The sequence below is a fragment of the Poecilia latipinna genome, unplaced genomic scaffold (genome assembly GCF_001443285.1).
Source record: "Poecilia latipinna isolate Pla-1442-1.1 unplaced genomic scaffold, P_latipinna-1.0 Scaffold201, whole genome shotgun sequence".
NCBI lineage: Eukaryota > Metazoa > Chordata > Actinopteri > Cyprinodontiformes > Poeciliidae > Poecilia > Poecilia latipinna.
The window spans coordinates 159689-182637 of NW_015112817.1; the positions used below are offsets into that span (position 1 = coordinate 159689).

Genomic DNA, 22949 nt, shown 5'->3' on the forward strand with positions numbered 1-22949 from the left:
GGGGGGTGGGGTTGGGGGGTGGAGAATGGGTGGGGGGTGGGGTTGTGGGGGGGGGGGGGGGGTCATTGGATTACTGCCGATGACATATTCGCGTTTGTAGATAGATTTTTACCCAGAATTAAAATGGAAAAAAACCGTGAGCGAAACGGTTACTGGTACTGACTAGTATATATTCCATTGAGGGAAACTAAGTTTCATATCTGCTCAAGAGCTCCCCTGGTGGTTGAAGAAAAATCCACATATATATGAAAAAAAAACACTGAATGCTCTCTGGTATTGTTCAGGGGGCCGGACCAAATGAGGAGGCGGGCCGGATTCGGCCCGCGGGCCGTAGTTTGGGGACCCCTGTTCTAGACTTTAATTATGAGGCATACAGTGTTCTTGAACAGTAGGTGTATTGTTTTAGATTATTGTGGCTTACTTATCTTTATTAATCTATCTGATATTAACATTCAAATTAAGATAAATAATCACCTTTGTAATGGTAATTGTCCTGTCTGACTGTTTTCAGATGGATTCAGACCCTGAACAGAATCCCAAAATGTCTAAGAATGAATCCCAGAGAGGTTCAGGTGACTTCAATTCCAGGTCTGTCCTGTGACGTCTTTTAGACTTCTGCTATAGTTGTGAAGACAACATGATCAGCTAGTGAGACCTTACAGCTATCTAGAAGTACATGTGTGAATGCACAAAATGGCATTGCTTTCTGTAGCATTTAACACACACTAAAGTATCCTATTCTGATGTGAGCACCGTCATCTGTAATATCTGACATGGTTGATATTCAGCAAAAATACTCTATAAACTCGTTTTACAAGCTACACTGAGCAAGCATTACTCATCAGTGGTCTTTTTATCTATAAATGGATCACTGCATAACAACGCTCAATGCCTCAAACATAAAAATCTTTCTCGTCATACAAAACTTTCCCATTTTCAAACCAAAGGACAGCTTTTTCTGTTATGATTAAAAAAAAAAAACATGTAGCTGTTAACTATGAACGTTTGTTGTAAATATGAAGCACTATATAATCTGAACTGGAGGAGTGGCTTCTGTCTTCCTGTCGCAGGGGACGAGGATCCAAAGGCCGTGGTCGTGGGGGCCGTATGGGCCGAGGCGGTATGCGAGGGGGCCGAGGCGTAGTCAAAGCTTTTGGTCCACCAGGACGTGGGAGAGGCCGAGGGAAAGATGGAGCCATGAATGGATTTGGACCCATGAGGTATTCATTTGGATATGTTTACAAGTGTGCCCAGAGTTTTGTACCATGTACTCTCTCCAGGTGTAACTCTTTTTGTTTGATACGGTCCATGAGGGGAGTAGAAGTTGACCCTATGCCATTCTGTTGCAGAGGAATGGGGAGGATGCGACCTTATCCAGACCTCAGAGGCCACCGTGGGAGGGGAGGACCAATGGGTATGGGTCCTCCACCTCCTCTCCCTCCTCCTCCCCCTCCTCCTCCGCTTCCTCCCCCTATGCACTTCCGAGCCTCCTTTCCACCCTTGCCAAGGTAACTTCCTGACACTGTTTTATACAGTACATAAATGTAGTTCAGCTTACATTTTAGTGTCGATTCACATCATCATCTTCAGGTACAATCCAGACAGATGGGTCCAACTCATAACTTTAATCCAAGTTTTTCTTTTTTAAGATGACTCTCCAAAATCTTTGTATTATTTCTTTTCAAGCTATTTTTTGGCAAATTATAGAAATATCACACATATGTCTCCTCTGTTGTTGCTCGTTCACTTTTTTATAGTAAAAGTTTTGGTATTTAAGTGAGCTTAGATTTGTTTCCACAATGAACAGCTTCAAGAAATGATCTTATTTGTTCACCGAAACATTCATGGTTTTGCTTGTTCTGTTTTTTTAAAGGCATGGACCACCTCCACTCCCACCTCCATGTCACCCTGGTTTCAGAGGGCGCCCACCACACCCACGAGGCAGAGGCATGCCACCACCTGGCCCTCCACGCCACTTCCTCCCTCGCGGACCAAGAGGGTAAGACTTGTTTCATCTCTAATTTACACCTTAACTCGTCGCTTCACATTTATTCCCTCTTTGTTGTCATACTTATGAGATCCTTTACTCCCTGTGGGACCTTTTCCTCCCAACCTGTTCCAGTGTTTAACTGGTGCTAAAGCATGCTAAGTTTATTGTGCTTCCACTGGCACAGTCAGGCAGTCAGGCAAAATTGGGACCTTCAGTTTTGTTTTGTTGTTGATTGGTCAAATTAAAAAGAGTAAAATACACAAAGTATTCACCAACAGTGCAGAGGTAGTGATGCTAGGGCATCTTTTTGCGAGGATCCTGGAATAATAACATTAGTGGTTAACACTGTAATTCCACTATGTAAAAACATAATAAAACGGGAAGAATCAAACTTTAACTGGATGAGACGTCTATAAAGACATATTGACACAACTGTGATTTGGCTCTGCGGTGGTGGAGAAGTGAAGCTGCTTTTTTACAACCCCAGTTAAGAACTGGCTGTAGCACCAGCCATCCTTTTCAACTGGAACCTGTTTGGTGGAAAAGCCCTGAGTAAAGATTCTAACGTCTTCTTTTTCTCTTAAACCTGCTTTATTTATAAATTTAACTTGCCCAAATCTTTTTTTTTATTTATTTGATCATATACTATAAAAAAAATGACAGCATTATTATATATATATATATATATATACACAGTATATATAATGACAACAAACCTCCAGCTAGTTGTTAATTGAGTCTTTAAAAAGAAACATAGAAATTTATTACCATCATGAAGCCAAGCTATTTTACCAGTGCATGACTGACGGAACTGAAAAACGCATCTTTTGCTTCTCACATGTACAGAGTTGATTGAGAATAGTTTAGAGATGGCTGCTCTTACCAGAGTTTGCCCCCTATTGGCCAAAGCCAAGTATCCAATGTGTGATTTTATCCTTTTACACAGCTACCACAATGGACCGGTCTCTCCTCCGCCTCACCCCCCACCTGGCAGAGGCCAGAGGTGGCCAGGCCCCCCTGGTGGCCACCGATTTTAACACAGCCTGAACTAAAATCTATAGAATGACTACCTGTTATTGCAGGACTGGCCTAAAATGGAGAAGGGAATGAATCGTCCCTGAACTATGTGTCATACAGCATTGAATATCTATAAAACAGTCTGTGGCCAAGTATCATTGGTATTGTTTTCTGGCGAAGAAAGGAAACTTACTTGTTCCACATAACATGATGCATAACTTGGCAATGTGAAAGCATTAACACATTGTGTTGCTCATAAATAATGTTGGCACTGCAGAGACTTTGATATTGTTAAAAGCTGTTCGTAGTTGAACTCGTTGTTCTCAAAGAGGAAAAAAAAAATGTTTCGTAAATGTTCTGTTATTCTTGTCACCTGTTAGCCTTAACATTTTTCCTGATTTCTAAATAAAGACTTTAAAAAATGGTGACACTGTATATTTAAAGGTGGAAGAAGAGGGAGAAAAAAGTGCTGTACCCTCAAGGATTAATGTTACACCCTGGACCTCCCTTGTATTTCCTTTTGTTACATCAAGATAGTTATGTATTATGTCTCAAAATAGTGCAACAGATATTGTTAAACACTTGCTCATTTTGTCAAGTGACAAGGCGACATTGAATTTGTCAAGTATTCGTGAATATTTACTTTTATAATATCTTAAGTGTGCAGCTATTTTAAGTTATGAGTACTGCTATTTGAAAGATTCATGTTGTTTCCAGCAATCTATTGTGAAATGACACTAAAGCATTATACATAAATAGTATACTGAAGAAATTTATACAGTAATTCCATTTTATTTATATTCACTTTAGTTAAGTAGAAGTTACTCTTTACTCTGTTTTAGTTTTTGAGGTGTTACTTCACTATTCATTGTAATTAACATCACTTTTGTGAACCTGTGAATGTGTTTTATGAAAACGTTTCAGATATGAGACAGTCGTGAAAGAAAACAAAAATAAAACAAAAATTAATAAACTCTACTTCTGCTTATTTGTTATTCACAAACAGGTTTGAGAGTTTAAGGCGATTTTCTTGTCAGTGCCTTGCAAAAGTCTGTCACGTTGCAACCACATACTCCAATGAACATTATTGGGATTTTGTGTGGTAGACAAACACAAGGTAGCATACAATTGTGAACTGGAAAACAATGCTTGATTTTCAAACTTTTTAACAAATAAAAATCTGAAAAATGTGGATGTCCAGTAGTTTTCACCCCTCATCTGAATAAACCCATTTTCACTGGAACTGCAGTCTTTCATGGTACGCTCCCACCGTTTTTATTTTTTTCCTACTTTCTACTTCACAATTATGTGCTACTTTTTGTTGGTGTGGCATAAAATACTACATATACTTCAGAATTTATCACAAATATGAAAGATACGAATGTCTTTGCAAGAGACAATGAGCAAAATGAGTCACATTTTCAGTGTGAGCCTATATTTTATACTTACTTGAAAATATTTTATCCATGTAACTTCAGAGATGAACTTTATGAATGCTTAGATGGAAATATTTTATTCACTTTTCCGGTAGGGAAAAAATTGTATGTAATGTAGCACATACATGTATTATATCATCACATCTGTTTATGTGGTTCAGCTTAAGTTGCAGTTACGGGCAAAATAAAAAAGAGAATCAAATATGTCTATATATGCTATCTGGAGAGTTTTATAAGAGGTGTGTTTTTGAATGCTAATGTTACTGGAGGACGAAGGACCGCTTCAATATCAAGGCTTTGAAATGCTCATGTCATGATACAAGAATCAGTGGTAGCATGTCTAAAAGGAGGATATCATCCCGAAAGGATAACACTGAGATGAGTAAGAACTATACATTTTCTGGCTGTTTTAAGAAAAAAAAAAGATATGCTGTTACATTCATGTATGCTGAATCAGGGTCCTTAGATGATATCAGCACTGTAATAGCTCTGGTCTTATTTCTCACTCAATAGCTTTTGAAGTTTTGGCATCTAGTTGTATCAATAAATTACTAAAATAAGTGAAAATATATTTGGTTATCGGAATGTCACATATGCAACATAAGCTCTTTATCTCTGTTCATCTCTGAGCCCTATTTAGGATGGCTAATTTCTTCAAATAAAACAAGCATTCCTCAATTGAAATCATATGATTTATTTAATCCAAACAAGGACTTTTAATCCTCTTCTAGATGAGTGTTTTTATACTTCCAACCATAGAGATGCTGCAGAATGATTAACTTCTTCTGCAGACCCAAGGGCGGTATCAAATCCAGGTGCAGCCCCCTCACATCATCTGTTTATCTCCATCTCTTCAGCTCTTTCAGCAGTTTTTTTTTTTTTTTTCTCTTTTTTCCACCTCTGCAGTCCCCTCTCATGTCTCTAACTGTGGTTGATTATAACAGACTGAATGTTGTTGTCTCCTGAAAGGGGGGCACACAGTACAGTTAACCTCCCTGGCCCCAGGAGCCCAGACCCTCCCTCACATCCCTCCTCTCCTTCACCAGCAGCGTGACACCTGAGAAAACGCGACGCCTCAATTGACAAGGTGAGCCTCGTCTTGTGTCTTTAATGCCTCTCCGACAAAGAGAGATTTTTTTTTTCTTTCAGGACAGAAGGCGCAACTATATTTGAGTTTCATCACATATGGAAAGATGCTAAGTATTTATGGGTTAAACTCCTATGCTTCAGTGCCTTTTTTTATGAAATAAAGAGGCATCCCAGTAAAGAAAAGCACACTGATGGCTTTAAGCTTTATGGAGCTGCACAGAATATCAAATTCTAATTGTCATCTCATTGTGTGCAGTATTGTAACTACAAAATGGTGTTTAGATGTAACATTTGGAATGGGTGTATTTTAAGTGCCATGCAGGCAAATTCTGCATTTCAGGAAAATGCAGGTTGATCGTGTGAAACAATACTATAGCAATTATATGCTTTTCTGAGATATATATAAAAAGTTAACATGATCTACAAAGGTGACCCATTCAAGAAAAAGCACCACTGCTAACTTGATAATTGAAACGCAGTCTGTTCAGATGACCATATTGCCCTTATGTGCCACTGAAAATGGGCATTAAAAGTTGGGAAAGGTTTATATACACAGGTGTTCATAAATCCAGCATTTATCATTTTATTTACCTAGTTTTCAAATTTATAAATCCCACTTTAAATGATCTAACCTGTTGTCCAAACTAAAAATGTTGACACTTTGCATGTTTAACATAGATAATAAGCAAGCTATTTTTTAATTCTCTCATGTAATGTCAGTTATTTAAAGTGTGCATGTTATTTTTCATTACTGCTAAAAAGCTGCATATTTAGAACTTTGTACTGTGATGTCTGTGTGCCAAGAATTTAATAAACACACACAAAAAAATAAATGTGTGCAGGTCTTTTTTTGTATGCGAGTGTGATATAAAGAAATTAACAACTTCAACAACAGATAATCAATGTATTATATCAACATCATAACTAATACAAAACACGCTTCCATGTAAGATTTGATTCAGAATTTTATTTAGAAATGAATGTTTACACACAGAAATGAACCAAACAACAATGACGTGTTTAACACATTAATAAATGGGTACAAAATATGAAGCTAAGGTTCAGTAATCTGCTATGTTTAGAAATATTACACCATTACCTGCGTACAACCAGTTACACTTTTTCCAGTAAAGAAAATGCATTAGATGACCTATTTACTGGATTTGTCATCAATAGGGTGATCTTTCCACATGGGTTCAAGGATATGATCTGGAATCTTCTCCATAGCGGTCTGAAATGTGAACAGAGGAAAATAATTAAATATCATGTATAAATTATTAAGTCTTCGTAAACGATGCTGTTCTACTGGTTCTTCACTTCCTTACCTTTGTCACCTCCATGGCCACACCCTCAGGGAGGTTCCTCTGGATGTATTCAAGGTACACTTGTGCTGTGCAGCCTGTAACATGCAGCAGCTAAGAAGATGAACACAATAGTTATTAAAATCACTGCATTTTGTCACCGTTCATGGTTGAATTTTGCTTAACAACTGAAGCCTCCACCTCAATAGAACGGTAGTGTGTCCTCATCTCATACTGAACCCTGTGCTTCTTGTAGATGTGCACTGACTTCAGCAATGTCAGTCTCTCTATATCCTTGGGAGGCTCAAAACTGGTAGAAAAGAGGAGTAAAAATCTTGACGTTACAAGGTGTATAATACTTGAATGAGCTTTTGATGTCCTGCCACTGAGACTCACACTTTGCCCATAGTGATGCCCAGCTCTTTAGCCGCCATCGTGGCAAAGAACTCATAGCTGTCCAGCACGGCTCTGTCATGAGCCTTGACCAGAACAACCACCTTCTGGAAGAGAGTGTCGGGCTCGTCTGTGACAGTGATCTGCATAGAAGACCACAAATTACAGATTTAACACCATCACTCTTTGGTAGAAATATTTTTAGAATTAAGTCTGATGTTAAAATACAGAAAAATGCCACTTACTGTAAAAGGTGTTGAAGATAAATATGCGGCTGTGTGGAAGAAAGTATTGGGTCTCTGTAGCAATTCGAACCTGCACAGAGTGAAATATTACAGCTGTATTCATTATAGAGGCCTGATTAAAATCTCAGAACTAGTATTGATTGTAAAGCTGCACTAAATAGGCACATCAAATGTGTTTTGAATTTTACTCAACTTGATTTAAGATAACTCTTCAATACAATTTTCAGGTATTGCTGCAGATTCATATCTGTTCTTTTCATCCATTTCTTTTGCCTAAATATTGAATACTTTTTTTCACAGTAATGCTTCATATTTTTCCCTTTATTTCTCAATTCCAATGTCCTTAAAACCTGAGAAATGTCTACAACTTAACAAAAGAAGCTACTCAAAACTTTAATATAACGATAATTGCGTTTTAAACTGTTAAAATGTAGTAACATTACTCATTACTGTCTGAAAGCCAGCACAGAGTAAAATAAACTTACCGAGTTTGACTGCATTTCCTGTGATTGGAACAAGCTCCCAAACCTCTCGGTCCCTGTGAACAATAAAGTTAATTAGGTACAAATGTATATATTGACATTCATGATGTTGAAGGAGCCACGAGTGACCGAAATGGGGGATTCGAGGACCATTTTTATCAATGCAACGAACAATAATGTTTCTTAATTATTCAAACAGGATATTTAAAACAAGAAATGTTATCGTTAACATACCAACTGTGAAATTCCACCTAATATGTTAACTAAAGAGAATAATTCCCGTCTGACAACCAAGGGCGCAGCCATGTTTAGTAAGTAGTAAAAAAAACAAAAACCCTGCAATTTTTTTTTCTTTCTGCACTGCCCCCTTGTGTAGTGGAGCATACACTACATCGCCGGATTGACAAAAAACTAAAAAAAACATAAAAACTTGTCAATGCCATCTTCATTTTTAGCAACAATTTTATGAGCATTACTATATTCAGAACATGATTCATACAATTGAATAAATTAAAAATTTCAAAGGCTACTATCATCAATATTTGGATTGTATTTTCTAACATTCAGTTTTAGCTCATTAAATTGATGAATAAAGTGATCATTTTAATAGTGTATTGATTGAAAAAAATGCTACATCCTATAAATCACTTTACTGATCAACCTTGTAAATAACCATAAGTGTTTTATTATTGCAGTAAATTTTAATATGTTTTATTTTGCCATAAAAGTATAAAAAATCAACATAAAATGCAAGCCAAAATCAATGGTTAGTAGCTGATAAGAAAATAAATTAAAACTTATATCTGCAAAAAAAATGTACCCACAGTATGAGCTAAATATTAAAGTAATGTGGATGAGATGTTTACTCAAATGTAATTAATAAATGAGACAGAAAGTGGACATAATGAAACAAATAATGTAATATTTGTTACAATTAATATTGAAAATATGAATAATTAAGAACTAAAATAGAAGACACAGAGACAATATCTGCTTGCCTAAATAACAAATAGAAAATGATAATTAACTTCAACTACTGAACAATACGCTTTCTTGCTCATACTTGCTTGCTTTTAGAAACGTCCACAATCACATTTTATTTTATTTATAGTTGTGGTTCATTTACAACGTATATGTAATTATTAATATGTCATTATTTTTTTTCCCAAAATGTGTAAGATCTTTATTGAAGAAGTTCATTGAGCTGATTGTGTATCCATCTGTTTGTATTCATGATAATTCGAATAATAGTTGCAGCATGAGCTGGTAATAGTAATTAGTAAACGATGCAAATTATTTGTATCAGTTTTATTTAGTTTGACCCTCTTCTTCCAGTTCATTGCCTGTTTTCCATATCAGTCAGGCAGGCTGCGGACGCTGTTTCTGGAATAGTCAAGCGAAGCAGTGACAACAAATGAAGCGTGTCTCCTCTGACAATAAAGAGCTTGTATTTTTATCCACACGTGGCGAAAGATCAAAGTTAAACCGCTACCGTTGTTGGTATAAATAATTCAGTCGGCTTGGGTCACGTGTCCGTCACGTGTCCCAGCTGTAGGGGCCCTGCCAGTGTACAGTAGCTCTGAGGCTGCAGGCGGAGGAAGCGGCGGCAGCAGCAGCAGCAGCAGCAGCAGCAACACACCGAGCCAAGGTAAGCTCCCCTCTGCCCACTGGTGCTTCTGTGGCTTTGTTCACGGCGGGGCTGGGTTTATTCTCACTCTTTGTTCACTACACCAATTATCTGTCGTTGTATTCCAAAGCTGTCTTTAAATATTGAATAAACACTAGAGTAAACGGTTCTGTTAGCCGTAGCCGTGTTAGCGACAGTGCCAACGGCGGATGGACGGTTAAAGTCTCCGCTGAAGATGGGGCTTCGGGTTCGGCTTCGGCTAGCTGTTCGGCTAGCCAGCCCAGCGTTCACTGGTTGTTTTCTTTTGTTACCCTCCGACACTCCATACTTTGGTAGCTGTATTCTTGATAATCTGCTGAGATGTTTTGGTTTTTGGAGCCAGCAGCTCGACCCCCAACATCCAACATCCAACTGTTGGCTAGCTGTTGTTAGCAGGCAGTTAACCGCTGTTTTTGAATCATCTAATAAACAAAAAAAAAAGTTAGTTTAATTAAATGTATTATTGCGTGTCATTGTGTCTTTTTCTATTGTGCAAGAAACAGTTTGACCAGCATCTATTAATATTATTACACTGCAATTTGTTAATGTAAAACTGTTGTTATAACTGGACTCGTGTATTGAATTGATTTTACATATATTTCGATTTCAGTCAACTAGGAGGGTGTCGTTTTATTGTCAGTGAGCGAAAAAAAACGTCTTCAAATGTTAAGACCCAGTTTTTGTCCCTGTGTTTTTTTACCCAGACTGCTTTTATGCAAGTTAATCAATCAAGCCTTATTTGTGTTGAATCCTTTTTGCAACTTCATGCAGCTCAAGCTGCTTTAGAAAAATAAAAACAACTCTCCTCTTTTTTTAGCTACACCAGTCAGTCAAAAAAAAAAAATCAACACCGTTTTCCCTCTGTTCAATAGGCAAAATACTGAAAAATCTGATGAAGATTGAAAGTAAAAATTGTGAAATAAAATTAAACAAAATAAAAGACACAATTAAGAAACGGATCAATACAATAAAATTACAATTATCAGAGGTACAGCAGTTTTCCATCGATTGGCTCTTTATTTGTGATCAGCATGTCAAAGGCACGCTTTCCAATTCATCAATTGCGTCAAGCTGACGATGACTCCTAAAATTTTGGCTTATAGAGCATCAACAAAAAGATGCATAAATTAGGATAATCTTGTAATTCCATAATAATAAGAAAAACAAATCAATCTGTTGCACACATTTTTAAAATTATGTTTTGTCGTGTAAGCTTCAGAAGAAAAGAAAACCCAGCAATTGCGACATCAAACCTTAACGATAAATTGGCATCAGCCTGGAAAAAAAAATCTGTGCTTTTCCACTCCTGATTCTTCTGAGAAACAACCAAACAGAATACACTCTTAAATTATGTGGCAAAAGAAGTTAAAATTACTGTTCAACACACTTTCCAGTCATGAAAAAAAAAAAAACACAACCATCTTCCATTGATTTTGACTGATTTAATGTTTTTTGTTTTCTCTCAAGTACTCGCAACACAAAAGAAAATATATTCTCTACTTTTTTTTTATTTATCGTATCAGTCCAGTAAGTAAAACCAGGTTGATACAAACAACCTACGTTTATTTCTGTCTTGTTTTTGTTTGTGTTTCAGGAGGAGAACAGGGAGGGTTGGCCATGTGGTATTTGTTTGGTCATGTCAAAGTGAAAGTGATGCACCGTAGGACTGTGGGAGTGTTAAACTGAAGCAGAGAAGCAGTGTAGGTGGTGGTATGTAGGAAAATATACAGAATATTGGTTATTGGCCATAACGGCAGGATTAATATTGGATAGCAATACTACTTTAGCCCAAATGTTCGTACTAGTGCATAGTTTTCAGGATGGACAAGAATAGAAAATGGAGGCCTTGCTGTATGTTTTAGTTCTGGCTTTTTTTTTTCTTTTTCACTTTTAAACCTGCTACCAGAAGAGTTGAGGATGCTGGAGGGTTCCTACAATCAAATGGCCGTTAAATAAAATGGACTACTTCTATTAGAAGTCTTCCTGCAAGAGGAAACCTTATTATAGCATTATATTGAAATAAAACAGAAGCTTAAATGATAAATTTTTTTTTTTTTTCTAAAATAGATGAGTCTCTAATTAAACATGCTTCCGCTGAGCAGCAGAGTGCTTGAACTATTTTCGGTGGGTACATGAATATTTCAGTCGGTGGCTATGGGCGGCAGGTGAGGGATTTCACCTCCTTTTTACGTGGGTTGGGTTTTTGTTTTTGTTTCATCTGATCATTTCTGCGTGATGACATTTGTTGCTCTGTGTCGCCCAGCAGCCCTCTCCAGAGTCCCCGAGGCAGCTTAAAGAAGCAGACAGGCTGACGTGATGAGGTTCCCGGGAGAAGCTGCTCCCCTGCGGGCTGACAGCTGATAGAGGAGGAGACCCTTCTCCTCCTCTCCCACGCGCACTCGGGGACAAACGAGGAGGACCATGAACGTCGAAACCAGACCCGTTTGAAGAAAAACGTCACTCGGACCAACTGGAGGCGCCGCCTGGTTGAACATGCTTGTTTTTGGGTGTGGAAGATGCAGCTTGGTTTTGATGTCTCTTTTTGCTCTGCTGCTGACATGAGAGGCGTGGCTTTTGCTACATTAAATGTCTAAGTATTTCTTTTCTTTTTTTTTTTTTTTTCACATCGCTGGCTTTTGTTGCCTTGTCCTTGAAACTGCATCAGCCAGGCTGTTCAAAAACATCACAATGACTTGAGTGCCTTTTGATTTTTTTGATTTTTTTTTTTGCAACCCACTTGGCTAAATGACACAGTTAATTCAGCAATGCTAACGTCCACAGTTTTCCTATCCTGTTTCTTAGTTTCGGGGAAGTTTTGATTGATCACCTTTACTCACTGTCGCAGATAGCCAAAGGAAAGCATAAGTACTATGCACCGTAGTTGCTCACGCAGATCCTATACAAAACCATTAACCTCACAGGAAGAGAGGCAGTCGTAACAGCACCCGAACCCGGACGAAGAACCTCTCCCCTCTCTCTGTGTAGTCGTTTTTGTTTTTTTGTTTTTTTTATTGAGGGGGTTCTGAGAGCCGCAGGGATGTTTGCTTCCGTGGAGCATGGCCCGGTGCTCTGTAGCGACTCCAACATCCTGTGTCTGTCCTGGAAGGGCCGAGTGCCCAAGAGCGAGAAGGAGAAGCCGGTGTGCAGGAAGCGGTACTACGAGGAGGGCTGGCTCGCTACCGGGAACAGCCGGGGGGTCGTCGGGGTCACGTTCACGTCCAGCCACTGCAGACGGGACCGGGCCACACCGCAGAGAGTCAACTTCAACCTCAGAGGACACAACAGTGAGGTAATTGAGGAGGAATGATTTTTTTATTCATTTATTTTTTAGCTATAAACTGCTTATTTAATATCTATCTAATTTATCTATGTTAAAATCACAGTCCAGCTGAGCAATTTTGGGCATAATATCTGAGTTAGTGGAACTGCAGCTATTGAAGTTTTCAGAATTTTTTTATTTATTTATTTATTTATTTTTTATTTTTTTGCTTTATCAAGTCTGCATATGTATGGAAAAATTAAAATGGTGTGGGGGAAAAAAGGTTAATTTTCTTTCTTTTTTTGACATTGTGTCTTCTTCTAACCTTCCAAAGATAAAAATCAGCTTTTCTGGAGCATGAAAGGTGTTTCACATTGATTTATATTCAAATTATGATTTTTATTTTCGGTTTACCATATCACAATTTGGGTTTTTGTCAAACAGAGTGATCATTTTTGTTTTTGCGTTTACTGACATGTCATTTAAAAATAAATAAAGCCCATTTTATCCATCCACCCATCCATTTTCTGAACGCCCTTGTCCCTCAGTGGGGTCGGGAGGGGTGCTGGTGCCTATCTCCAGCTAACGTTCCGGGCGAGAGGCGGGGTACATCCTGGACAGGTCGCCAGTCTGTCGCAGAAGCCCATTTTATATAATTTGTATTTTCTTTTACTCTAGATCCATTGGCTTCTTGGTTTTAAACTGGACCCAAGTTTCTTGAACTAGGCTCAGTTTAGATGCCAAGCAAAACTTAAAAAAAAAAAAAAAATCCTACTTTTTATATGTCAGGAAAAAGCTTTACTGATTGCCCGCTGGGATTTAAAGAGACACATTTCATCTTGGTTACATATATCCCCATTCTTCTGTCTATTATAGATTTCAGGTAGTGCATAGATTTCTATCTTGCTGTTGAATTAATGGAGTAGAAATATTGCAGTTCTCAATTTAAATTTTTTTTTTTGTATTTGAAGCTCTGACCTGCTGATGCATGTGGATTCTGTTACATTTTCTATTGTTACTGAGTTGGCATCTTAAGTTACGTTAAATGTCAGCAGTTAGAACGTTTAGCTCTCTGTATTTTCCACTTGGTAAATCGAGCCCATGTAGGGTTGAGGTTTTCTCCACTGCCTGTAAACATTTTCTAATCCAATATGTTTCATGACAGATGGAGGTTTAAAGCACAAAAGGATAAAATAGGAACTTTTTTATTTTTTCCTGTAAGCTGTGTTCAGCCTTCTTGGTGTCTGCCAAGGTCCCTCTGATTTTCAAAGTTACATGGACTTACTATGTGTTGCATTCAGTTTTTCTCTGAAGTCGGAGTGAGAATTCAACATGAGATCACCAAATGTACACTTCTTCCATTTGACAAAAACGTAAAGAATATATTTGGAGCTTTTATTTATACTTTATAAATCTTTTAAAAAACAAAAGATAAAGTGTCCTGTTGATGCCTTTCCTTCTAAGGTGGATGATGTCATTCTGTTTTCCAACACAGAAGTATCTACCTTTGTTTAGTTTAATTGGAGCACTAGATTTTATAAAGGCACGAACCAGTGGGGGTGGAATCATTTAATAGATGTATTTATTTTTTGGGTTGTGGTTAGAGGCAAGACTTCTCCCTGACTCATGCTTTGACAGTCTTACATCAGATCTCCCTGCTGCTCCCAGTCACAACATTGCAGCGCTCCAGTCTCTGTTGTTGCTCTCGAGACTCAGCGTGGTTAAGCTCTCGAAAAGCTTCCCACTACCAGTGCAAATGAGGCCGCAGCGCTAAATCAGAAACATGAAATGACTAAATCCTGAGTCTAATAGTTGCTGTGTGTGTGTGGGGGGACTGATAGTTGCCGTCAGCATACAACGGAGCTGGCACCGATGAGACCGCACACAGGTTGCAGCTTTGCGTTCTGTGGGTGGAGCTGCTGGTCAGATGGAGCATGGTGCTGTGTCAGCATTCCATAAGGCAGCTGAGGGGAGAGTGGATGGATCCCAACACGGAGGGACTGAGCCAGAGCAAAAATGTCATTTAGCTCTGCCCACTTGGACTCGGTCCAAACACTTATTCACTTCGGCTGAAATGTCCCTTCTGTTGTTTTTCTGTAATTAGTGTGTCGGAGAGCAAATGTAAGTCTTTTTTTTTTTTTTTCTTTTTCATTTGTTTATGCTAAATTTGACCGACGTGTACACAATGGTGCATAAAACGATCATAGTATTCGTCAGAAGAGGCGTTTAATTGCAACCGACTTGCAATTAATTAAATGCTTGTTTGTCTGCATTTTATTTCATATACCTGACGATAAACTCCACCGAGACAAATTGGTTAGATTTTTAAATTGGCTCGGAGAAAAATTCCTGTTGTTCATCTTTTCTCGTCCCAGAAACATTAAGACGAAAGCCGTAAATATCCTACCTTTGTATAAAGCTATAAATGCTTTTAGAAACGTAGAATCCTGTCAAACAGCCTAATGAAATCTGTCACATTTGACAGATATTTTTCCTCAGCAGTGTGATTTTTATTTATTTTTTTTCCATTTCTGTTTTTATTTAAGGGTCCTGGCATAAAAAAAGAAAAAATTCCCAATCTTGTGTCGGAATGCGTTTTAAGACTGAACTTCTCCTTTGCAGTTTTTAAAAAGAGCTTCACCAAGAAATGTGTTTATCCTCTTTCTCTGTGTCTTAGCCTTTTGGTGTCAGCTTCGTCATTGACTATGACTTGTCCTAAATTAGCTCAAATCATGTTTCTCAAGAAATATCAACAGAGAAATGCACTACTAACCCCTTTGCTCTTTTAACCCAGTTGACGTTTAACCTGCAGTTTTTCAAGAAGAAGTTTGTTTCTAACATGATGCAAGATGAAAGAAAGTCAAAGTTTCAAGCTCTCAAATAAGTTTTCATTATTTTTAGAAACTGGATTAAACGTCTCAACAGTGCAGGATCCATGTTGAGGCTGTCACAGGGCCGAGTTAAAGAGTGAGCGTGATGTGTGGATGGTCGTGTTTTGTTCTATGACCATTCATATAGAGCTGTGTCAGAATGAATTGGCTCGTAATGTGACCTTTAGTTATGATTTAAAGCCAGTAGATAAAGGGAATTAAAAACTATCTTTTTCTCATGGGTGGAAGTTTCACACTTAGGCTTTTTTCAGTCAGACAGCTGCATTTATTTTGGTGAATGACTATCGCTCTTCCAGAGATTTAGAAAGGTATTTATGCTGATATTTCTTGCATTTTGATAAAAATCAGCAATCTCTTCATTGTCTGCTTGGTGTAAAAAAGAAAAAAACAAAAAACAAAAAAAAACACGTTGGACGAAGTATAATCGCAAAACACCAACCTTTTACAGAAGCTGCCTGATGTGTTAAAGGATTGATTTTATTTCTGTTTTCAGGAGTCTGAATGCGCTACCTCCTCTCTGTATAACGGGTGTCTTACCCATTATTTAGCTCCAGTCAGAATGCAGAGAAGAGCAAACAAGAAGCCATTTTGAAACCATTCACAAGAGACTTCTTGGTGGCTTCTTACCCAGAGGCAGGAGTCCCTGAAGGTCCGATCCAGAGTTTTCTCTCTGACAAAGAGAGATAAGTATCTTAGGTCCCTAAGATAATCCAACAGAGACCTGTGACCTCAGGGCATAAAGTAATGTTTACCACTGTACTGTTTTTGATTTGTCTCGCTGTGCAGCTTTGCCTCGGGTGGCCTAGATATTAATCCACGTTGTGACTTTTGTTTGATCGCACATTGTAGTGCAACTGTTTGGGTTTAGATTTCTTTCCATTCTTCTCCGAATGCTGAAGTTTTAATTGAGATCATAAATGTTGTTTTCTTTCACAAAGCAACCCAGTGCGGATTAAAATCCTTGCTTCTAATAATTTCTTAAGAATGAATCGGTACATTTTGCAGGGGTGAATCCACAATGTACGTTTCTCGTAAATTGACAGGAAAGAGGGATTAAACATTTGTTGTACACCACCAGGATTAATGACAGTGTTGTTTTGTGACCAATGTCAAAAAATATATCGATAATGGCATAATAATGCAAGTTCGTCCCTCTCGAAGACAAATAAACGTACATTTTGTAAAGAACACTTAACACTGGAACTGAAATATCCTATGTATGTGAAGGTATATATTTTCGATTTTTATCAATGCAGCCAACATGTAGTTTATCCTATTACTTTGCAAATTTTCTAATTCTTCACCAACTCGTGTCATTTCACACACACTACCCTCTCCGACCTCTCGGACCACTTGACTCTAGACATCCTGTTCAGACTTGAATCCTTCTTGACCCCTTAATTGCATTAAAATGGTCTCGCCAAATGTGCTTAGTTCAGATGTCTGTGCTGTGGTAATCCATCCTGGGAGAGAACATGTTGCATAACTCCTGGGGCTCAGCTGCAACCCCAGGTTCTCTGCTCTTCCTCCAGAGTTGCCAACAGAGATGGCGTGGCCTCCGCACTGCTAATATATACCCACAGAAGCAGCTATGCAACTCGCTATTAAATCGGGTTTTATTACATACAAGGCAGAGTCATAAACATCTCAGGTTGTACGTCCCCTCCCTGAAGGTCCCATCCTGTTACCGCTCCGTGGCATCGCAAATCATTCCACGCGGCTTTGCTCATTCGGACTTCCTTGCCTTTGAATCAGCACAGCGCAGTGCTTTTCTTTAATTGAGTTTTGTGTCTGACTTGAAATCTTGTCAAAGCAGGGTCGGAAGGGCAACAACCGAGGACGGGAAGCGGACATTCACATTTAGCTGTGACTTTCAAAAGTGAAATATCAGCGGGCAATATTTGTATTTACTTCTTAGAAATGTATTTGTTTTTATTGGGAATGTTATTTGATAAAACTGAATTTTGAAGTCGTAGAATAAAAAGAAACTGTCTTGAACTCATCTTTTTATTGTTGTAGCTTAAACAGTAGGACCACAGTGAAAATGATCTGCGGAGATGTTGGCAACTGTCTAAGAGCTCCAATCGTTTTTAGTTTCTTAATGGTTGAAGGGCTGGTGCTCACTTTGCTGCATGTTGTGTTACATCGCCTGTTGAAAACAATTCCTCTCTGTTCGACCATAAAACACACAATCGTGCTTAATAACAAGTCTTCGTCATGCATCTGCAGGAGGTTGTGTGTTTGCACGTGACTGTATTCTCTCCGTCTCTTTGGTGTCGAGTGCTTTCTCATGCCTGTCGCCATGTGACGTCTGATCTCCCTGATCGTTGCGTCACAGCGAGGTGCTCAGGTGGGATCCCCTCACCATCTTACACTAATCTCCACTCCGAGCTAAATTTACATCAATTCACAGTTTATTGTCGCCTCTGCGGAAGTGCAAGTACACGTGATGTACGAAATGTGTGAAAATTGGGTTCATTTATTTATTTTTCTCTCTCTCGCTTTTAGTACTCATAAATATGAGAAAGATGGTAGAACATTCCGACTATGATACATGTGTAATATGAAGGTTCAATCTGAATTTGTACGCCAAGTAAAATGTCCACTTCCTTGGTAATTCTATGACTTGATTGGTATTAATGTTAAAACCGTAATTGATCCAGAACCTACACTATAGCTTCCCAGTACCATCATCTTCATTACGCCCAATAATAAACAATAGCACTTGATTGATTTTTTTTATTTATTTTTTTTTTTTAGCTGCTATTTGTTTTTACTAGAGGAATTCACAAAACTCAAAGTTTCATTATAGCCTAAATGTGTTTAGTTATAACCTTTAAATCACAATATAAATTATTTTAATGAACCATTCTTGGTATTCAGAAATGTATAACTTCGATTTTTTTTTTTTTGTCATCATACGTTTAAAATGAGTAAAAAGCAAATTTTCACAAGCAGTTTCCTTATTACTCTCATTAGATGATTATCACAGAAAATAATAAAATTGTCATAAATTGATCTTATGAAATATTCTTTGGTTTCCCAAAGGGGTATTCCTGTTTACATTTTTAGTTACTCTTTTTGGCATCCCAGTTTAAGGATAGACTCTGTATTGATTTATTTATTTCTTTTTTTCTTTTTCCAACTTTCATTGACTGGTCTGTCGGAGTGACACTTATCTGAGTGCCTAAGCCGAACTAAAACCTTGGCCTGTGTTGTGTATTTGAGCGTGTAAAGCCCACGTGCTCTGCTCGGTGAAAGCAGAGCTGCTCTTTTCTTAGGATTACTGCCTTAGGAATCGGCTGAGTCACCGTGCACAAGACCAGAGAGAAGACCGGGAGAGCACAGAGCAATGTAGTCGGACCGATGACGACGTCAGAGAAGCTGGTCGTTAACAGTTTGTGCTGCGTTTAATGCCTTCCTCCTCTGCTTCTCACACCTGAGGGCTATGACAACACATGTGCAATCCCTCGGAGGGAAAACGCAAACCCGTTCACGTTTGAGTTGCTGATGCCGGACTTTATATGCTACAGCATTACTTTGTTTCTAAGCAGAATATGGTCAGAAATGTATGAAGTCATATTGTCTGTAATATGTAGGATGTTAGCAGCTCCTTCGTGACTTTCTCCAAATGAGGTTAACCTACTTTTTCTATTTCCGTCTAACGTGAAGCTAAATTTAGATCATTAAATGGTGTGAAAATCAATATGACTTTTTAGCTTTTTTTAGGCTTCAACTGATGCTTATTTGGAGCAAATTTTTCATCCGTCAGTGTTTTGATCATAGCAGCTTTGTTGTTCATTTATCTACACAAAGCTCTGTCACGAAGGAAAATCATTTCCATATCAAAACAACTCTGTCGTCTGTTTTAACTTGAGCTGCTTTTCTTTGTTTTATAGGTGGTATTGGTGCGGTGGAATGAGCCTTTCCAGAAACTGGCCACATGTGACACAGACGGAGGGATTTTTGTATGGATTCAGTACGAGGGTCGCTGGTCTGTGGAGCTCGTCAACGACCGTGGAGCTCAGGTTAGGATCGTGACCGATGTGTAGAGGAACAGATAAATTAACAGGAGATGAGAAGGTTTCTGAAGTGCCCTCTGCCTGTGTCAGTATAACAGACACAGGCAGTTATAGCCTTTAGCAAAAAGGCTAAAAATAAATCGCAGTTGCTAAAATTGCAAAACAACTTTTGAGATGAACTTGGATTGAGCACTCCAAGTAGGTCTGATAATACACCATAAAAAAAATCAATCAATCAAAAGATGAATATTTGGTAGCATATTAAACACAGAAACTGGCATCACTTTCTAACAAAACAGCTGTAACAGAGAAACTCTCTACAAACTCAGTTTATTGTTCTTTTTTTTTTTTTTTGCTTTTTCTTCAATAGCAACATTTTACAATTTATATTACTACATAATGATCCCTGTAGGTGAGTGACTTCACCTGGTCGCATGATGGAACGCAGGCTCTCATCTCGTACCGTGACGGCTTTGTCCTGGTGGGCTCTGTCAGCGGACAGAGACATTGGTCTTCTGAGATAAACTTGGAAAGTCAGATTACCTGTGGAATCTGGACTCCTGATGACCAGCAGGTAAGTCACACACCTAACAGACGAGTTAACTACATTTTCTGTCTCGGATCTGTTCAAGCTGATTTTTTTATTTATTTATTTTTTTTTATCTGATCCTTCTTATTCCTTTTAACCTTGTGGGACTTGTTTATCTTTTAATTGCCCTTTTGAAAATCCATTGATCACCTTTTTTCTAGTGCCTTTGATATTGAATTTTAGAAATGATGAAAAATCTGTTTTTCACACTTGAAAGGGAATTTGCTTCTGTGGAGATTGAATGAGTTTTAACATCACTGTGAAGGGATTTTGGTCCACTTTTCTTTACAAAAAACTGTTCATTAAGCCACATATGAGGTTTATAATTATAAATGGCCTGTTTAAGGTTATGCAATTGCCTCTCAATCAAATTTGTAGTCTTTCACTAGGCCATTCCAGATGTTTCATCGGTTAGTCAGAGGTGATATTAAGGCCATCATCCTGTTGCATTACCTAAGTGTACTTGAGCTCTAGGGCACCAACAGAAGACTGAAACTCGAAAGATTTAATATTTCAACTCTGCACTATGCCATCCCAGTGGATAGATGTTGAAATGTTGACTTTTATTTGCCAGACTGCGTTTTTGCTTTTGGTATCCAGACAGATGAGAAATTATTTTTAAATGGCAGCAAATTTGGTTCTTTTCAAACATGTTTGTGTTGGCTGACTTTAACCAACTTTGTGTTTGTCCTATAACTTTGTTTCTGTGCAGCATATAAAAGTTATCTTTTACTTGGTTTCATTTAGGTCTGTCCCCTCTCTCTCCTCTTACTCCTTCCTTTTTTTTCTTTAATTTTCTTAAAAGTAGTTGTGGTTGTTCTCTCCTCAGGTGTTGTTCGGCACAGCAGATGGACAGGTCATAGTCATGGACTGCCACGGGCGTATGTTGGCCCATATTCTCCTCCATGAGTCCGATGGCATTGTTGGCATGTCATGGAACTACCCCAGCTTCCTGGTGGAGGACAGTAGTGAGAGTGACACGGACTCCGATGATTACACTCCACCCAAAGGTATTCTTCTCAAACTTTTACCTGGACAGCAAACTGAACCATGACTGTACTGAAGCTGCTCATCTTCAACCCTAACTTGTTTGAGGGAGAGAAACGGGATGCACCCCTGGAATTATTTCACTGTCACAGACAAAGAAAAACCTAAGAAAGCATAATTTTACATGCAATTTTTGACTTCTGAAACGACAGTTAATTTCTTTGAACAAATGAAAAAGATGAACAATGAAAAATGCAGAATTAAAAAAGACATGAGAAATTATACCGTAATGCTTTTGAAAATATTCTGTTAAGGTGCATAAGAAGTATTGGGAAACATCTGTGCTTGATCATGGAATAACTAAAGACACTCATGCGATTAAATATTTTATTCGACAGCCATATTGAATGCATAATTAAAGTCACCTCCTAAAAACAGGACACCAAAATTCCCTTTGTCTCATTGTTTTAACTTTGGGTTAAAACCGGCAGTCAGACGTTAGCATTTTCTTTTTAGCTTATGCCGTTTACTGAAGTCAGAGAAATAAGACAAATATTCACTTGCAGATAAAAATAAGAAAAAATCACTCTTTATAAGCTTTCATGAAGTATTACAGCAAGAAATAAGTTTATTTTAATCGGTGCCCGTTTTGTTGTTTGTCTCCTTTTATCTTCACCCTAATTACTCCCAGTTGCCAATGTTGTTTTGTTCTTGGCCTGTCTTCCTCCCACTTTGCCATTTGTTCTTCTCCTCCCTTCACCACAGGCCAAGTGGTTAAGCTGAGAAGTGCTTACCTCATCAGAAAGGCTGGCTGTGCTCGAACTCACTAATTAAACCGTTCAGTAGAAATTGATTGGCTCACATAGAAATTATCTCTCAAGTTGACAACCGGACCGAGACGCCGTTCCTCATCAATCTTTTCTTTGCAAAAAGTCTTTGTCATACAGTATTTCAATAAGCCATTAATACTGAGCTAAATTTCATTTAAAGGTGCATTTTCTGTCTAGTTGAGTGATTTTTGTCTTTTTTCTCCGTAACATCAGCAGTTCTTGCAGTATTAAGCACCATAAGCATGCTTTAAAAAAATGTCTCGCCTCTTTCCTAACAGACCATTGTTGTCCTTTATGTCCTCTCAGTGCACAGTCAGAAACCACTGCTGACGGTCAGCTTCACCTCTGGAGACATCAGCCTGATGAATAGTTACGATGACCTCTCACCCACACTGATCCGAACCGGTTTGAAAGGTGTGTGTGTGTCTCCCAGGAGTTAGATTACTGCTTCCCTATCTTACCATCTCTTGTTGTCGCACACTTCAATGTCTTAACGATTTAAGGTCATGTTAAAAGATCGAATGCTTATTTTCGTTCTCCCTGTGCTACAGATGTTGTAGTCCAGTGGTGCTCTCAGGGCGACCTTTTGGCAGTGGCAGGGATGGAGAGAACAGTCCTCCTGTCCTCCGACGCTCCATGTTCTCCACCCACCAAGAACGCCATTGTCAAGTTCTACAATGTTAGAGGGGATCACATCTACACACTAGACACACCAGCACAGGTGAGGACTTGGAGCTGAGACATGGAAGCTG

General features: G+C 38.4%; 3 protein-coding genes across 10 annotated transcripts in view; 2 read left to right on the forward strand and 1 right to left on the reverse strand.

The window, feature by feature from the left end:
• LOC106946707 (basic proline-rich protein) overlaps positions 1-6353 on the forward strand; it is an 11617-nt gene extending 5264 nt beyond the window's left edge. For 2 of the 4 annotated variants that reach the window (XM_015031249.1, XM_015031250.1), the window contains exons 2-6: positions 512-588; positions 1071-1220; positions 1350-1508; positions 1874-1999; positions 2937-6353. In XM_015031249.1, coding sequence (XP_014886735.1) covers positions 512-588; positions 1071-1220; positions 1350-1508; positions 1874-1999; positions 2937-3027 — 603 coding nt within the window. In that variant the 3' untranslated portion in view covers positions 3028-6353. The remainder of the gene's footprint in view (positions 1-511; positions 589-1070; positions 1221-1349; positions 1509-1873; positions 2000-2936) is intronic. The other 2 variants (XM_015031251.1, XM_015031252.1) reach the window with 2 other exon arrangements.
• A 126-nt stretch (positions 6354-6479) lies between these two features.
• Positions 6480-8299, reverse strand: mrps10 (mitochondrial ribosomal protein S10). The gene is made up of 7 exons (XM_015031248.1): positions 8188-8299; positions 7957-8009; positions 7472-7541; positions 7230-7369; positions 7035-7143; positions 6858-6947; positions 6480-6763 (listed from the first exon to the last, which is right to left on the reverse strand). The coding sequence occupies exons 1-7, from the start codon at positions 8257-8259 to the stop codon at positions 6683-6685; spliced, it is 615 nt and encodes a 204-aa protein (XP_014886734.1). The 5' UTR covers positions 8260-8299; the 3' UTR covers positions 6480-6682.
• Positions 8300-9336: 1037 nt separating this feature from the next.
• The window catches only part of tulp4a (TUB like protein 4a), a 24659-nt gene continuing 11046 nt past the window's right edge, over positions 9337-22949 (forward strand). The window contains exons 1-8 of one of the 5 annotated variants that reach the window (XM_015031256.1): positions 9337-9601; positions 11214-11319; positions 11883-12908; positions 19669-19797; positions 20204-20365; positions 21210-21390; positions 22504-22611; positions 22749-22918. In XM_015031256.1, the coding sequence (XP_014886742.1) occupies positions 12657-12908; positions 19669-19797; positions 20204-20365; positions 21210-21390; positions 22504-22611; positions 22749-22918 (1002 nt within the window). In that variant the 5' untranslated portion in view covers positions 9337-9601; positions 11214-11319; positions 11883-12656. The remainder of the gene's footprint in view (positions 9602-11213; positions 11320-11882; positions 12909-19668; positions 19798-20203; positions 20366-21209; positions 21391-22503; positions 22612-22748; positions 22919-22949) is intronic. The other 4 variants (XM_015031257.1, XM_015031255.1, XM_015031254.1 and 1 more) reach the window with 4 other exon arrangements.

What these genes read in the sequence shown, in the direction of transcription:
- mrps10 (XM_015031248.1), bottom strand. Translation starts at nt 8,259, where the DNA reads ATGGCTGCGCCCTTGGTTGTCAGACGGGAATTATTCTCTTTAGTTAAC. An exon ending in AGGAAATGCAGTCAAACTCG is followed by an intron (nt 7,542 to 7,956) that starts GTAAGTTTATTT and finishes CACTCTGTGCAG; the next exon opens with GTTCGAATTGCTACAGAGAC. An exon ending in CACACTACCGTTCTATTGAG is followed by an intron (nt 6,948 to 7,034) that starts GTGGAGGCTTCA and finishes TCATCTTCTTAG; the next exon opens with CTGCTGCATGTTACAGGCTG.